At 38.5% G+C, this 18,162-nt stretch overlaps 1 protein-coding gene across 3 annotated transcripts in view; it reads right to left on the minus strand.

Moving 5' to 3' along the window:
• The window catches only part of pitpnm3 (PITPNM family member 3), a 105,079-nt gene that overhangs the window by 23,927 nt on the left and 62,990 nt on the right, over positions 1 to 18,162 (minus strand). For all 3 annotated transcript variants that reach the window (XM_063493532.1, XM_063493530.1, XM_063493531.1), the window contains exons 6-8: positions 6,364 to 6,553; positions 3,859 to 3,981; positions 3,169 to 3,350 (exon numbers count right to left, since the gene is read on the minus strand). In XM_063493532.1, coding sequence (XP_063349602.1) covers positions 3,169 to 3,350; positions 3,859 to 3,981; positions 6,364 to 6,553 — 495 coding nt within the window. The remainder of the gene's footprint in view (positions 1 to 3,168; positions 3,351 to 3,858; positions 3,982 to 6,363; positions 6,554 to 18,162) is intronic.

Below are 18,162 nucleotides of genomic sequence, written 5' to 3' on the forward strand. Positions count from 1 at the left end.
GATTCACAGTAGCTAAATGGAAAATGTGAAAAATTTTATGGAAGTGATTACCGCTTATGTCATTAAATGGACAAAAATACACAGTCCATCACTGGTGTGTACATAACATTCAAACGGACGCTTCATCCTCCTCACACAGATTAAGGTGCATTCATCACTTTTAACATCTCTGCTTTCCATGAAAAATTTGAGCAAGTAGGAAATTAATACAAAAAGATCATTTTAATACAGATTTCTGGCGTGTGTGTGCACTATTCAGCTAACATGATGACAAAAGCTGGCAGTGTAGCAGGGTTATATGTGCAATAAAACAACATTTTAAATGAAAGTAGAGGTAATCCAAAATCTCTTATGGTGAACAGTTGAATGTTGGAACAGTTGACTTGTGATCCTTTTTCTTTGTCCTCATTCAAATGTAGGCTTGCATGTTTTAACATTCTGGGGTTGTTGTCAGCCCTGGGCCTAAATGACTCAGCCAGAGCAGCTTTTCACCCGGTCTTCACAGTCTGCATCACACTGACAGTTGTTTGAACAGCCGAGTTGGTCTCAGACAGAACCCACTGCTGCTGAATGACGAGATCCATTTGCTTACTAGCAAGCCAACATTTCCCATCAAGTCCTACACAAAGAGAACGGATTAGCCAACAGTCTCCAGCCATCCTTAAAAGCCAAATCAATAGTGCTTTGATTGCTTTCTGATTCTATTTTTAGCTTTTGTCTTCACACACACACACACACACGACTTCATTCACAAACAATACACACAAATCTGTATTTAAAATGTGCAGAAGAACATCTCACATATGAGTCATGGATTCATTAATAGTTTTTTTTTTTTACCTGAATTTGGAAATACTCTGCAAATTCGAACTGCCTTGCAAACATCTGGACAAAAAGCATGCCCGTCTTAAATGTAAATGCATCACTCAACTAAATGAACTCTATATTACTGCATATCCTAACAAATTGTAAAATAATTAATGGTATGGCAAAACTAATTAATAGCCATACTTGCTGGATATCATGACTTCCATTCAAATTGTTTGCCATGTGCAGTGAGTTTATTGCTTTTATTCTTCCTCCCCTCACCAGCAACCAGTCGCGGCAGATGGCTGCCCGTCCCTTAGCCTGGTTCAGCTGGAGGTTTTTTTCCTGTTAAAAGGGAGTTTTTCTTTCCCACTGTCACCAAAGTGCTTGTTGATAGGGGGTCATATGAATGTTGGGTTTTTGTCCGTATTATCGTAAGTCTGCTTTACAATAGAAAGCACCTTGAGGCGACTGTTGTTGTGATTTGGAGCTGTATAAATAAAATTGAATTGAATTCGTTACAACTCTAGGCAAACTTAAGAGATGGGAGTGTGGCAGTTTGCAAAGAGATTTCAATAATCAGTGGCCCTAAAGATCGACAGTGCACGTGTAATGAATCTGAGGGTAGTTTTGTTCAAATTTCAAACATTTCTGCACACACATTAGTGAACAAGACCACAGCCACATCTTCATTTTGTCTTTTTTTGAAAGAAAATTCATTGCTACAGAAAAAAAAATTCCTGAAAATTAAAAGAAAGCACTCTTGTTTGTGTGTGATTCATTGAGAATTGTTCACATAGTAGAGGTACCCTTGGGATTTTGGACGACTAAAACACTGAATATATATTGTTTAAACACATTTTCCTGTTAAATTTATTTAAACAAAAATCTCTGAGTAAGCGCCCTTTTCTTCTGCTGTCCATAAGATGCTGGAGTGTGCTATAGCTCAATGAGTGTTATTTGGCCCTCTTGTTGTAGGAAGTGAAACATTGTTTTTGTTGTTTAGTGGCTGTCCCATCCTTTTTTTATTCCTCATTGAACTCAACATTATTGTCAGTATACAAGATAAATCTGACACATATCACATTTGTGGTGGTGTTTTTGTGCGAATGGTTGACATTTTTATGAGACCTAATGAGTAATGAACGCATGCTGTGTCATTACTGTACTAAACAGATCTGACACTGATGCCTCCACATCAAGCTAAAGCACCTCTGATTCTGTGATGGGCTAGCCAGCCATTCTCCAAGCAATCTTCACATAATCTCATCTTTTTCTGAGTAGTTTGAATAAATAAGATTTACATATGTTAACAATGTGTTTTGGTGCTTTTTTGTTGGAAATTGTGTCTATCTACATATCATTGAAACTGATCCAAACAAACAGAGACATCTATGGTAAAATAAATGGTAAGCATAGCACACCCTCCTGGGTTTCCACATGAGAAATGTCGTGATCATTTGTGCATTATCTCAAGGGCAATTTTTAGTCTGGAATATTGCAAACTACAGGGTGAGAGCCATCAAAAAGGCTATTCTCAATTGAGGAATAATGTCCACGCAAGAGGAGATTTAATAAGCCCTCATGGTGACTGTAGGAAAAAAAAAGGCAGACCCAGGAGAGGAGCTTAATCAGGAGTGTAGAAGCAAAAAGTGAGAAGGGGCATTGATGTGAACTATGTGGCATAACTGTGAATTGATGAGATCCTATTTTCAGTGTGTCTGCTTAATGGTGTAAGCTTAGTAGAGCATGTGATATGCAATGGGAACACTGGTTGCTTGAACTGAATCAACATGGCAGTCGTTCCCCCTTCAGGCCCCAGCCATATTCACCCGCAGTTCTCAGTCTCCATCACAAACTGGCTGGCAGAGGTACAAACAGGCTATTTATAGTCCAGCAGACTATAGACAGGTAGACAGGATGTGCAGTCAAGCTGCAAATATTGATACAGAGCGGGGGTGACACAGGGCAAAGTATTCCAGACAAACCTGGAAGAGGGCCAGCACACAACATCTGGTTCATCATATAAAGCTGTAATGTAACATTGCTGATCAACAATGGCTGCTCAGCAGATACGGATGTTGAACAATGAATAAAATCATCTTTTATGGTGTATTATTTTTAATATCACAATATTGATAAATGTTATGAAAACAAATAAAGAAAACTAGGGATTAAATTGCTAATGGATTGAAGAAATGATGCAAAAGAAAACAGCAAGTCAAAAAGGGCCTGTCCATTTTCAACATTACCCACAATCTAATACTAATAGATACTATCTTAAAAAAAACACTTGGTTTCACTTTATTAAAGACACTTAATTTCTTTAGTTGTGGGTTAAGTTCTTTTATCCTGTTTCACCTGGAGAAAAAGCTGTGCTGGCCAGTGGACGAGGTGTCTCCATCATAAGAGTCGCTCTGTTTACGGCTGAGTGGTGGGCCGCCCTGGCCTTCGTTGGGAGCGGAGATGTCAATGTTGCTTTTGCTCAGCCTCTTGCTAGAGCTCAAACCCGAGCTGGACTCCCCCAGCAGGCCTGAGTTATCCTGAAAAAAAAAACATGCAACCTACTATAAGACCTCAAGTCACGACAGTGGTTACACCCCAGAAATTACACATAACACGATGGGACTTGATCTGTTTTCCCAGGTGAACAGTTAAATGGGGGAGGAGAAAACTGTCTGCAAGAGTGAGTCTATTAGATGTGAGGGGATCTTAATGGAAAAATAGGGCTGAGAGGAGGGAGGGAGTACAAGCCTGGGATCATGCAAGATGTAGAACAGGGAAATAACAAGCTGCTTCAGGATGGCAGTTTGGCACAAATGTCATGACGAATATGTTACATGCACACTGCAGGAACTCTAGTCCTCAGGAATATTCAGATCCCCTTGAAATCCAGCATGGAGTATAAATGTTGACCCAAATGTATGATGAAGGCCCAGGAAAACACAGGTATGTCATTTTGATGTTTATTATCATACATGTCCAGAAAGTGTTTTGTTTCATTAGATAGTAATAGTCTTCCCTGTGCATCATCAGTGTCTGTGCCCCTACCTTCAGGCTCTCAGTGCTATTGTTCCTGCTGCTGTTGTTGGGGCTGCCAGGCCTCTGGTGGTTGCTGAAGCACAAAGCGTCAAAGCACAGCACACCACCCACACAGTCGCCCATCAGGCAAACCTGCACAGAAAATATATGATATAGAGACCCACTACATGAGATTCACTCAGTGATAGTAGAACTGGAGCGATGAATTTAGAAAACAACATATGTTACTGGAACTAGAGGGCATGACGCTGACTTTGTCTTAGTTTCTTATTGTATGCAAACAGAATATTGTAGGTACCACAGAATAACTGCCACAGTATGCCATTAGTAAAAGTTAGTATGCAAGGAATTTTAGTGTTTTGTAATTATGTAGTACATTTATCAGTGGACAGCAATAATAAATGTTGTTATGATAATAATAGCAGGTAAAAGCTAATAAAATAAAAACAATAAAAGTTGCTGTACAGCATTATTCTGCAGCTGTTTCACTACTGTGAGCAACTCCTCAATTTCCCTTGGGTATTGCATTGCCCAAATATTTTTATGGAGAAAACATTTCCAAGAAAAGCATTCTCAAAGATACAGTTTATGCAATAATTAGGAGCCCCTCAGTGAGAAAGAAATCTGACTCTGATCAGCCTCCAAGTTATAATTCTCACTCAGGTATATTGGCAATTTTGGACAACTAGAATGTCTCCAGTTACATTAGTAGTGGGTGAAATCTATGAGACATTTCTCAGAAGACCTCTGTTTTCTTTATCGTGGGGCTAAATATTAACTTGTAAAACCATAAGCTTAACCGCTGTTTTAGCCAAATTCAGATCATTCTGGTACTTTAAAGATGAGAAGCAGAGTTAGATTATGTATAATTAACTGTTGATTTATTATTAGTCTATATTCTTCACATTCCTTCATGGTGTTGTTTTTTGTTTAGTGAATGCATAAAAAATTGAAGCTAAGTGTTCTGTGAATTTAGTTCGTCTTATGTTTTAGTTTTAGCTACAGTAGGCATTTATTGAGTTTATTAGTCTCATCTGCATTTTCCTCCATTTAATCTCATGTGTTTTCCCTACTGTTTAATGCACTTATTTTCTTTGTTTCAGTTCTGCTAGTCTTTCATTTCCTGCTTTACTTTCTTGCATAGTTGTCTCTGGGTAGTTGCGTCTTGTTTTGAGTTCACAACCTCACTTGCCTCACTGTCTAGATTAAGCTTGGCTGACTCTCATCGCCCTCCTGTTTCCTATTCCCTGATTACCTCATATGTACATGTAGGCTTATCCTCCTCCATTATTATCTTAGGGTTTGTTTGCATCTCTCTGTATTATTTTTTGAATTCAGTTTCTGTTAGTCTGCCTTTGGTCTTGTATTTTAGGATCTGTCGGCCAATAAATAGGTTTTTGCTAATCGGGCTGCCATGAAGTCCTTTTGTCAGCAAACTGGTTAGTTTATGTACTCCCAGTCAAAAATCTGGACACACTTTGAATTTGTTTTTCTTTTTGTTTTGTTTTTTGTCGGAGTTTAGGTAATACGTCTTTTTTTCTTGTCAATTAACCAGTATTTAGGCAATTCTGTGACTACAAAGGTAGCATCTGGCTCAGCACCAAGCAGTAATACTTGTCACACAAATATCCTTGCACTTTCCTTCTGCTATCACTGAATACATCAGTTTTACCAATGCTTGTTTTCAGTGTCTTTTGGAGTTGAAGACATTGCAATTAGTCTGCAGAATTATACTGAACACATCAAGTCATGTTTATATTCGCATCAGTCTAATGATGTTAAAAATATGCAGTGTTGGAACTTGGTAATTACAACAATAGTAATTACTAGGAGAGAAAATACTGAGAAAGGATGCCGGGCAGTTTTAGACATAAAGCAGGAGTAGAATAAATTATGAGCTTAAACACAACATCAACAACATCCTGCAGCATACAGTATTGACACACACACACAAATCAAAGATTAACAGACACTGACATTACTATCTTTATCATAATGGTCTTTGCACTGTTTTGAGGATACTGACTGTTAATGTAGATCGCATTGACCATTAGCTACATGTATTTACTATTGGTCATGCACCATGAAGTCCTGAGTATTTTCAATTTTTTACCATATAGTGCTTGAAAAACTGAATTGTAACTGCATTTAAAATAGTTCACATATTTGGCATTTAAGGGCCCAAATCCAGTGTGTAAATTCAGGTCCACTGTGAACAGCGTTTTCACAGATTATTTCCCCATTATGAGATACAGCCCATGACTAAGAGCCTTGTAGTTGTTATGTATAACTAAAAGAGGAAAATGTGGTCCAATAAACATTCAAGATCTGGTGCTCTCTGAGGGTCTGAGCACCCACAGTTTCCACACATTAGAAAACCCACTCAAAAGCAATCTTTGCTCCATTGACTTCCATTAAAGGGCCTAAAGCCCATTACTAAATGATGAGAGACAAGAGAGTAGCAGTTCCCCTCGCCTCTCAACGCTTTTCTAAATAGAAGAAAGCACTACAGACCTGACCGCTGAACCCTTGACCGTCTTCTGACTGCAGGAAACTGCGATAGACTTGGTTGGCTCGGTCAATGACGGTCGCCACAGCATCCTGGTAGCGTGGAGAGACAATGGCGAGGAGGGGAAGGGCAGCAAGAGGCAGGTGGTCTACGCTGCTGGACACACAGCTCTCATCATAGCTGTACGGGTTAAGACTGGAGGGGGTGATGGTAGGACAGGAAGGAAGAGTTTAAAGAGGAATAGATGGATGAAGAGCAAGAAGGAAGATTTCATCATTATTTCATACCTTAAAAGGTTTTTTTACCACTTCGTAAAACACCAGCGTAATGGATTTTTTAATGTAGAGAACCCCTTTTTTTGCTGAGGTTTTGATGTTTGGGGGAGGCCTGAAAAAAATCAAGACTGATGAAGTCTTTTGGAGGTCAGTGACCTGTCTTCTATTTGTCACTGTTTGTTTCTGCTTCATGACGGACCTCAAGGACAGCCTAGCTGATTTTTGATACCTTAAACACAACTTAGTTTTGTCTTATCTGGACTATAGATATAGGAGAGGGTATACGAATAATTTATATACACTGTAGGGATTGGATGAAGATGCTTCTTATAACAGCCGTGTTTATCTCCTTGTCATGTCAGAATAAATGAACAAAAAGGATTAAAAAAGAAAGAAGTTGATGATGTCTAAAATCAAAGCATCATCAAGAAAAGTTCCTCCAGTGTTATGTGACTATTCCACATCCATTCATGGCACACGATATCTGAATTTAGCCCAGGTTTTTCCACAAAGCTTGTGTAGGCATAAATGCATTTGTGTGTGGTTATGTGTTTGTGTAGGCAGGCAAGGTGAGAGGTAGAAGAATGTGATCTCTAGAAATAAAAATTATGTAAAGAAGCAGCTACAGCAATGAGAGCAGAGTGTGCATTTTTACTGAGCGTGCGTGTGTGTGTGTGTGTGCGTGCGTGCACACACAGATCAGATGGAACACTTTTTGTGACAGCGTGGGGAAACAGTAAAAGATGGCATTGCCCTGCACTGTCTCCTTGAGCTGCACTTCTGCCACCATCCATCAGCTGCTCTGATTACAGAAAGAACCACCAATGCCACACCAAGGCTGAAATTCTATCAGCAACCACTGATACTTCACAGAAGTTTAAGTTGTGGTTTTCTTTTTCTTTTTAAGTTTTCATTACATTTTTGACAACAGTTCTGGGTACATGCAATTGCTCTATTAAGATACGAGTATCAATTATAATGTTAACACAGCCACTACAGATTTTTGGTACTGTAAATCAGTAAACAGTTTTTAACAAGCTTTGACACACATTTGTGATATATTTAGCTTTATGCTCCCATGATGTCTGCATATTTTATTTGGCAGATTTTTACACCAGATGTCCTTCTACAACCATGCCCAGTTTCAAACCAGGGATCTTTCACGTGCTAACAGTTACACTAGCTTACTTAACTATTTTATTTAAGATTTATATAGAGAAATTTAGCTCTTTGTAACTCAGCTTGCAAAGCAGGCTTGAAACTCATACACTGAATTTATAAGATAAATGCTTAATTTAACATTGGTTTGCGTTATTGTGCAGTTTTTGGACAATTAATCAAAAATGAACACACATAGTAGGCTGGATTTGTGTATGGTATTATGGACTGAATGGGTGAATTCTGATGTACAGTTCAAAATGTACATGAGGATGTTGAAATATTATTTAAGTGACGTTAAACATGGCATGGTTTCTGGTGCCAGACAGGCTGGACAGAGTGTTTCAGAAACTGATGATGGACTGGGATTTTCCTGCACAACCATCTCCAGGGTTTAAAGAGATCCAAAAAAGAGAAAATACTCAGTAATTGGCAGGAAAAAATACCTTTTTGATGCCAGAGGTCAGAGGAGAATGGCCACACTGCTTTGAGCTAATGGGACGGAAACAGTAACTCACATAACCACTACAACAAAGGTATGTCCATGTTCTGGTGGCTTCTTCTAGCAGGATAATGCACCATGATAAAAAAAAAAAACTCTAATAATATCAAACTGCTTCCTTGAATATGATATATATATGATCTGTTAATTGTTCTTAAATGACCTTCATAGTAAACCGATCTCAATCCACCCATCTGTGGGATGTGCAGCTGACAAATCTGCAGCATCATGTCAATATGGACCAAAATCCCTGAGGACTGTTTCCAGTACCTCATTGAATTTGTCGCACAGACTTACAGCAGATCTGAAGACAAAAGGAAGTATAATCCAGTACTAGGAAGCTGTTCCTAATAAAGTGTTGGGTGCGTGTATCTGCAGCAAGAGCAATCCATGTGAGTCCTGGGCTTCCAGCAACACAGCATTCAGCTGTCAGCCAGTCACATATACAGTGGATAAAGCCACCTCCACAATTCTCATTGTCACATCAAGCACACTTATTCAGCTTGATTTTAAAAGAGAAACTTTGTCGGTAAAGTGGTTTGCTTGTTGCAAAAATCCCTTCATTCTCTGCTCATAAAGCCGCATAAAAAATGCACACAACACAAGAGTTTCACAAGAAAAACCACAGATGTGCCCCTGATTGGTGCTGAAATACCCCATGTTGAGCCCTTTCTCCTTATTTGGCAAGTCAAGTTCACATTAAGTCACATTAAGTTTACATTAAATATCAAGTAGGCACAGCTGAGAAAAAAAGAGGAATATGAGAGGAACAAAAATACAATCTTAAAGCCGTTTGCCACAAGGTGTCACATAAACAACGACTTCAGAATCACCTCTGTGATGGATAGGGGGAATTATGTGTTGCAAACTAAGAATATTTAAATCAAATAAAACCAGTGTATTTGTATATGCAGTGTAAACCAGATTTGAACCGTGAACTTCTCTTAGCTTAACTCCGGCAAGCTACATGATAAAATACACATACAGCTTTTATTGTTATTGAGAACTCTGGCGTGCTCTTATTTAGATGCACAAGGTAAACAAATTAAAAATTCAATGCATTTTTGATAAAAATGGAAGTTCTTGTTTTTCATGAAAAGTTGAAAACATCTAATCGGCAGAGTGAGTAGAAGATGAAACCAGAAAAGAAGTGCATCTTCCTGCCTGATATTCAGCAACTGACCAGAGTTGCCACACCCATTGAAATGTCTGCAAATTATGACTGCTAACAGTTCACACGATCTACGAGCAAAGTCAGATACAGTGAAAACCAACTGGCTGCAAGTGAGGCGTCCCTTACATTTGCCTTTCTAACAGCTTTGCTCACAATATAATTGCCATGTTTGAACTTATAAATATTATAACTCAAAGAAGAGTAGTTTGTCAGATTTTAAAGAGTTCCACAAAACACTATACATCTTCCAAATTCATGCCCAACAACAATATTGCTGAGTAGATGTACAGAAAAATGTGACAGTGCTGTGTGAAGGAAAGTGACTGGAGTTGTCAGGGGTTTTCTTTCTTACAATTCTAAGTTATAGAACTAAATCAGTACTTGTGTGTTTTACCTGTTATGTTTCCAGAAGTTTTGCTAATAGCACTTTTCCACTCTGATGTGTAACTGACAGCAGATCTTCTAAGACTATTCACCCTGCAGTGTATGAACTCTGCTCTTAGGGCAGCTTTATGAGAGTGATTCAACACCTCAAGCTGCTTTCATGCAGATTGTAAAAAAAAAGAGAAAAAAGAGAGAGAACGATAGAGGGGAAAAAAGAAAGAAATCCTTTGTAATGTATTCGCTGTTGCTGGAATGGTGCAGCTATCTGCATAACAACAGTGTCACTCCCTCTACAGAGGCCGCTGTGAAATATTCAGTTCAGGCAACTGCAGCACAGAGATGTCAGGATATTACTCAGGAGCAAGGCTTGTTGTCCAAAAAAAGAAGAAGTAGAAGAAGAACTAAAAAAAAAAACATTAGGTCACCTCATAAATTGAGTCAACATAAATTGTTTATCCACTGCTTGTTTATTGAGCTTTGGAGCTGAGAGAAAAGAATTCCCAACATCCCAGCTAAGTACCACTGTGGGTTTGGTCCAAGCCTTGTAGGGCCCTGATCTTATTAAGGTCTTGTTAACAGATGTTGCTCTCACATACTCACAAAACACACTTGCTTTTGGAGAAATGGAAAAAAAACCTGCGATTAATATTCCAAACACAACTCTACCTCTGAAGAGGTTTCACAAGTCACACGACAGGAACAGAGGTTTTACACCTGCTGCACTGCTCCACAAATGTCAGGTGAGACACTCGTTATTTGTGTTGTATAATTACTTGATTATGCAAGCGCTTGTTAGTATTAATACCACGGAACAGCCACTGTTTTACATTAGAAAGAGTGCACAAATAGGATTTGTTTGCATGCGCATGAACCAGACTCTTCTCTGTTTTATAAAAACATCCTTGAAGGCTGCAGGTTATTCTCTGCACAGCATCCATGCTTCTAATTAATGTGAAGCAATTACTACCATCTTTTTTAAGACAAACATGTGCTTTGAAATAGGGTTTCGCTATCCGACCATCCAAATCCGATCTGTATTTATTGGCTCTAATTAATCATAAAAATGATTTGATTTCCTATCCGATGCTGGTGATCAATAAAAACAGAGCTGTGATATTAGGCGAATAATTTTGAGAGCAAAACTGACACTTATGGTTCTTTGTAATCTGGATTTTACAGCTCAGTATAGTGGTGGATTTAGACTCCTAATTAAGAGCCTAATGTAATATAGCAGACCACAGGAATGACAAACTTGGCATCAATCACACAGCAATGAGATGGCAGATAATTCAAATGTACCACTTGGGAGGCTTTTGGCTCCTCAAAAGAGACGCACCAGCATCTCCCTGACTGACAGACGAGCGTGCCTCATGTCGCTGTGACGTTTCTGCCATCATTATTTAAATTCATGAGTCATGCACTCACGAGCAGCGGCATTTACCTCGTTCAAATCTCCCAGCTCACATTCAAAAAATGTAAGCTAAGAATATACGAATATATACGTAATATCTGCACGTAATGAAAGCGCATGACTCTGAAGACTCCCATAACAGGAAGCATTTTTTTAAAATGGGTAACATCTTCATATCAGCTGTAAGGTTATCCTTTACATTCGAAGTGAGAGAGGGTTTTTCCTTTGCCTGTGATTGCCATGTTGTTACTTAGTGCCACTTAAAGGCAGGGTAATTACAATACCCTGCTATATGTACTGAAGTCTTCCTCGACAGTTCATAGTAATGTGATGATGCGATGATGAAGAGCTCCACGAACAAAGCACGGAGACGATAAAGCCAAGTAAGCCAATTAAATCTCGAACCAGCCTCATCGCACACAGCATAACCTTGAGACATTGTTATGCTGCCCTTCAAACCTGTCGCTTCTCTCCATATAACGGCAAACTGAAAAACTCTGAAGTCACTCAGATTTCCTGCCTAATTGCTCTCCCAGTTTCTTAATGCCTGGCTTAGCACTGCATAGCATTTACGCAATTAACATGAACAGCAGCAGCACTCTGCTGAGCCTTATTAATTAGAGAGAGGGGGCATGGAATAGTATTGGCATGTCCTCAGTGACCAATGGCCAGAATAATGAGCTTCTACCCCCCAAACAGAGGTCATTCTCTGTGGAGACGGACAAGTCAAAATCCTTCCAGCTGCCCTCGTTTGGCCTGAACACTGATGGGTGTACAGTGGCACTGAATACATTATATTTTACTCTCCTGCTGCTCAGATAAAGATTTTAAAAGCTGAGATGCTTCTATTTAAATTGAGGCTGCAGAAGAAATCAATTTGGGAGCATTTGTGTTGTTGCTGTTAATTGGATGTGCTATGGTGCTGTAATATACATTCAGAGAGCTTTCCCAACTCGTTCTGTGTGGGATGTTTTTTTTTTCCAACTGTGTTTATGGATTACGCATGTGTTTCTGTGACGCTCTGTTCCTCGTCAGCACTCCCAGGTATGTTCATTAGTACAGTGGAGCTAATAATAACTGCTCTGAGCCTAGTGGGACACAGTATCTCTTGTACACACAGCAACAGGAAAACTGAAAAACATGTTTATTCTCTATGGGGACCTTATATGGTACACAAGGAACTACCAAACGGAGTCCAAGGTTTGTTTGTTTATGTGAAAGTTTCTCTTTGAGGCGCTAAGAGGTTTTGCCACCTCCACTCCGTGGTGTGATTTTCAGCCAAGCTGTTACCCAGAATGAGAACAAATTACCCACACTGCAGTAATTCCTTTCTGTGTGGCTTATTCCTAAGATGTTTATATTGGCATGCAAATAAATGAGACTCCAAACACCCACAAGTTCAGCACTATCATTAGAGAAAACACTGTTAAATGACAAAAGTGCAGTTTACTGAGTGCTGTGCCTTCATGTTTGTAGGCATGTATTAATCCCTACTGACCACACATATTGTGAGAGTATATTAAAGACCTAGAGCCATCTGCCCAAAATAAAGTTTTATATATTTTCACTGCAGATCAGAAATACATATCAACTTCAAACTGGCAATTGTAAAAAAGATTCAGATAAACTACTGCAGATGTATGTTTCAGTATCTGGTGTGCCTACATTAAAGGACTGACAAGTTGTTTTTTGTCAGCTACAATATGTAGCATTTAGTGTGTATTAGTCATACTGACATGTGTTTATGGTAAAAACACAACAGGTTAACCTATAAAACAGTTTAACAGTGAATGAATGAATAACTAAATTGAAAGGTACATAAAAGTAGGGAATTACTATTATTATTTATATCAATAGCAATATATTTGTCCAATCTAATCCTGTAAGGTACTACAGGTACTGACGAATAAAGACCATACCTGTAAAGCTAATCTTTTCTCACTATACAAATACATGAACTTTGACGCAAAAAGTGTCGTTTTTCAGTGTCTTCTCTCCCCATGACAGCGAGAGCAGCAGGGTGTACTACAAAGCAAGATTACTGACTTAGTGAGCCATGTAGACCTTAAAAGCCAGAGTTTCACCTGGCTCGATCACCATGGTAACTCAATACATAACCTAGTCCAAAACAGGTGATGTTCAGAGTTTCAGTTTGAAATGGGCTGGAACCTGTTTTTAGTTTATTAACAGTAGGATTTGCAATAAATAAAGTGTGACATAGATTCCCTGCTTCGGTTTCAGCAGCACATACTGTGTGTTTTACATTGTCTCTGGAATTTCCATGCATTCAGCTGGTGACCCAATAAGTGGATACATTTTTATGTTTGTCTTTTTAAATCTGCTGCTGAGTCTTCTTTTTTCATACTGCTGGAACAGCAGCTAGAGCACAAATTAGAAACTACAAAAACATTTGCTGCGATGGAATATTAGGGACACATTAGGGGAAAAGAATATTGTTGATCATTTTGAGAATAAAGTCAAAATTTCAAGATTAAAGTCGAAAATGTATTTTGAGATGTGAAGATTACCGTTACTGTTTCACAACAAACTGCCATGGCTGCTATACCCTTTACAAAACCTTGTTTAAATGAGTTGGTGAAACAAACTGATCAGCCACCTTGTGATTAGACATACATCCTCTGTATTGCACCACGATATCACCATTGATAACCTTTCCCTTTTGTGATAATCCACTCGTCTGCATTTGTGTTTTTCTGCCTGACCACAAGCATCTTTTCAAAATCAATTCTGAAGTACGATTTCACTAACTCAGAGGGTCCAGCAACCGTGGCAGTTTGTCTTGAAACAACAACTGTAATCTCCATATTTTGACTTTTTTCTCAAAACTGAATTACGACTTTAATCTTGAAATTTCAAATTTATTCTCAAAACATTTATTTTTCTTAATGTGGCACTAATACTCCTTCGTAATTTGCAAGCTGTTGGATCAACAGGATAAATTTTACTTTGATCTAACAGCAAACTAAAGATATTCACATCTCCTGTATTTGGCAATGAGACAAAGTTGGAAATGAACACACTGAGTAACCTTTAATGTTTGTGTGTCTGCAGTCTAAATCTCTCATGTTAGAAATAAAGCAGCACACCGAGCAGAAAATAAGTATAATAACTATTTATTTCACCTGCACTTGTAATGATCTAATCAAAAGGTTAATGATTTTTGTTAGGAGTATTACTATCTTGTATTATTTTGCAGCAGCAGCATTGGATTTTACTGTTATATTTCTAGATCTTTAGAGAGCTCTATCACCGGTTCTTCAGATGATGCATCTGAATGGAGCAAGCCCCTTAATTCTTAAGTTTTATGCAGAAAAGTCGAACGATGTGTCTCACGCTCACAATTATGTGAGTGAGCACAGTCTCTTGAATCAAAAAAGCCTGAGTTAAAAAAGAATAATGATAGTCACAAACGTGGTACTCATCGTCTCTAGCAAGTTAACGCAACGAAAGTCCAGCTACCCATGTGGAACTGCCCAGTCACCTTTGTGGAACTGTTTCACAGTATACCCCTCTCCACAATCTGGAGATCATGTTATTTGTTGAAGTACTTCTTGTTGTGCTTTTTGTCACTGATGAAAGTTCTTGGTGGTCGTTTTCATGTGCTGCAGAAAGGTTTGGGGGCAGTAAGTATCCTCCCTGATGGTACCGTGTGATGGATCAGAAGAATATTTGCCTACAACTTCTGTACACTTGCTTGACTTTAAACCATGGAAAGGCTAAAAGAGAACAAGCTCATACTTGCAGATGCATTTTGAAGGAAGTCCTTACCATGCTTAACTTTACTAAGCCTTTAACAGAGAATATAAGTATCAATGATGAGAATATACCCAAAGTTGCATTTGAGAAGAAAATCTATGTTAATAAAAGCAAGACTGCTGTCAGTGTCATTGCCCTCTGTGCTTTTCTTCTGTTTGTCCCTCTGTGTTGTCTTGCAGGTTCCTGGTAGGCGGTGTTAATTAGTGCAACTGAGAGCACCTGGACAGTCTCACTGTTTGCTTTCTCCAATCACTTAACACCTTTTTATTATTTTGGCTGGCTTGAGCATGGATATTTTAGGTTTTACACATATAACATTGAAACACTCATCCATCTGTTCACACACCATATAAAGTTATGTTTCCTTTAGTCAATAGATTAGAACATTTTTGTTAAAGCTGTGTCTCACATTATTGCCATGTCTCTTGAGCCGGACCATGACATCAGTGACTGTTTAAGATCACTAAGACCTCCTGCAGGAAAAAATTCTCGCGTAACCATTAAATGCCAAGTTGTCAAAAAGGATCTCAAGTTAGACTCAAGTACAGATAAGATCCGAGGTGAAAGAGCAGGTAGTTGGGTGTAAAAAGATTCACAGAGAAGGGCAAAGAGTGTTGTACTTTAGGTAAGCAGCCCTCCCCAAAATATCAAGCACAAACTAAATGTGATGGGAGGCAAGTGATAGTTGCATGAACTAGAGAGAAACCGAGGAGTAACCTGCAGATGTACAGACATGTTAGGACAATTCAAATGACACAATAAAGAGGCAGAAAAGGGAAAGTAAAAACAAACAGAGGAAACACAGAAAGCACAAAAAAAGCTCAGCATAACTGCAATACTAACTGCAAACTTTGATCATAACAGAGACAATAACAATAATAAACAATAAAATAACAGAGAATAAATGTATGATACATGAATAATCCTAAATGTATTGGTATGTGCGCGTAAATTGTTTCTTTAGTTATACATTTCTCCATCTCTTAATTTTATTTAATCATTTATTTATTTCCCAGCAAAACAGCTTTGGTTGACACACTGTTGCAATAAGAATGGTTTTTTAAGCAAAATTTCATGCGTGCCTGTGTGTCCACACGCTTTCAATTACAGACAATCGAGACACGCAGCCATATAACTCAGTTCCGCTCAACTGCAATGGGAAACTGTTGTCATGAATATTTTATCTCTGGATGTGGTGAAAGCAAAGCAGACGTCAAGCTGCTGAGCAGCTACACAACTCAAATCTCTTTACACTTGTCTTGCTTCCAGTCTGTACCTCTCTCCAGCTAGCATCAATCACAATGCCAAACAGAAGCCTCGACTTGACTGCTAAACGCATTCTTTCAGCCACGGTGATTAGTGACAATTCAAACAAAAAATATCCTCGGCATATAATTGGGGAGCCGCGAAAACCAAGTGACGCTGTCAGAGGCAAAACTGTTGACCACTGGGACATGTGACATTAAATGTAAAATGAAATTATTAGTTACGCTTAAGCAGCCGTCTGAATCTCATAAACACCATCTAGCAGCTTTCCATCAATTTCTATTGCAAGGAATAAGAGCTGTGAGTGTTTATGGGGATGTTTAATATATCATAAAGAAAGAGTCACCGGCTAACTTCTGTTCATTACCTTGTTAATATAACAATGTCTACAATTAACCCCGCCCCCTTGAAACTGAAACCTGAATGCAAAGTAACAGTAGCTAATTAACCAAACAGATCATTGCTTGGAGAGGCCTTAGAGGAAACTGTATAAAGTCATTTAAGCATTCATTTTATCCACTAAGAAGACACCTCTACTATTAAAGGGGAGCTTTAACAATTAGAAGCAGCATTTAAAAAGTTTAGGGGTTACATTTTCCACGTGATCACATGCTTATGGGGCCTGAGAAATGCCCTGAGCATGCTAATTAAGACAGCAGTGTGGCTGACCTTCACCACCTGAGCACCACTGGGTATTAATTCCCGCAGACATGCACATTCTTCAAAAATAAAGAATTCATTGCTCCTTCATTGTAATTGAAGCTTTCAATCAAAATAGGAAGAAATTAAGATAAAAAGCTACAGAAACAGGATAATTACCTTATGGAGCACTTGGCTTTTCCCCTTTGTTTTCCTTGTCAAAAGAACCGAGCTGGAATGCAGCTTACTACGGGCAACAAATTACAATTTGACAGCATGAAACTGTTCAGCGTCATGCCTCATAATCATTGACTTATTCATCAGCTGACAAGTGAAATCACAGACTCCTAACTCTCTCCAACACACTTAACTCCTGTGTGTAAACTTGAGCAGGTTGTGAGAGTAAGCCATGTTAGCTGTCATTCATTTTTTAAATATGGAAAGTGGACCATGAGTGTTCATGTCTCACTCATAGTCCATCCAAATTTTTATGCATGTGAAAGAAAGAAAGTTAATGCAATAGCATTAGCATTAACTTTCTTCAAGTTACATAACGTTGATATGAGGAACTTTGGTTTATTAGTGTGTCAGTGACATCTTTCATTTATTCACTAGAGTATGGGGAAAATCAATTATTAAAGTGGAACTATTTTGCTTTTTCTTGTTTTATGTCATATAGTTGCTGTTAAAATGGTGTGTAGTGATATTAAACATGTGACCCAATATCAGCTGTACAGGAGAGTTCAGGAAACTTGTGAGTGAAGCAAGAAGACAAAACTAAATAAACTGACTTATCTGCTACAATGTATACTAATTTTACTTTTGAAATGTAAATTTTAAAGGTGTTCCAACTCATTCTAATGCCTAATGCACTGATAAGCACAGGACCTTTTACAGAGTTGTCATTGATTTACAGTCTGCAGTGACAGAATCAACAAAATAGCTGATTATAAAATCTGGTGTCACTTTTCCCACAGTGTTCATCCATTCTACTTAACTTCATATCATTTTAGATAAACACTAAGCTGTTTATCAGAGCTGCCTGAGGCCACTAGTTCATGTTGTCCTCCCATCCAAGCAGCAGAAGGCACATTATTCTATTTAAGGTGTGAAAGGCTGTGTTTCCACATAATTTATTTCCGACAAGAAATTGTACCGGTAACTGAAAAATTCTGGTTCACTGAAAGGAATAACCCTAGGAGTTCTTAAAAGTGCCTC

This window comes from Pelmatolapia mariae, linkage group LG14, assembly GCF_036321145.2.
Source record: "Pelmatolapia mariae isolate MD_Pm_ZW linkage group LG14, Pm_UMD_F_2, whole genome shotgun sequence".
Lineage (NCBI taxonomy): Eukaryota > Metazoa > Chordata > Actinopteri > Cichliformes > Cichlidae > Pelmatolapia > Pelmatolapia mariae.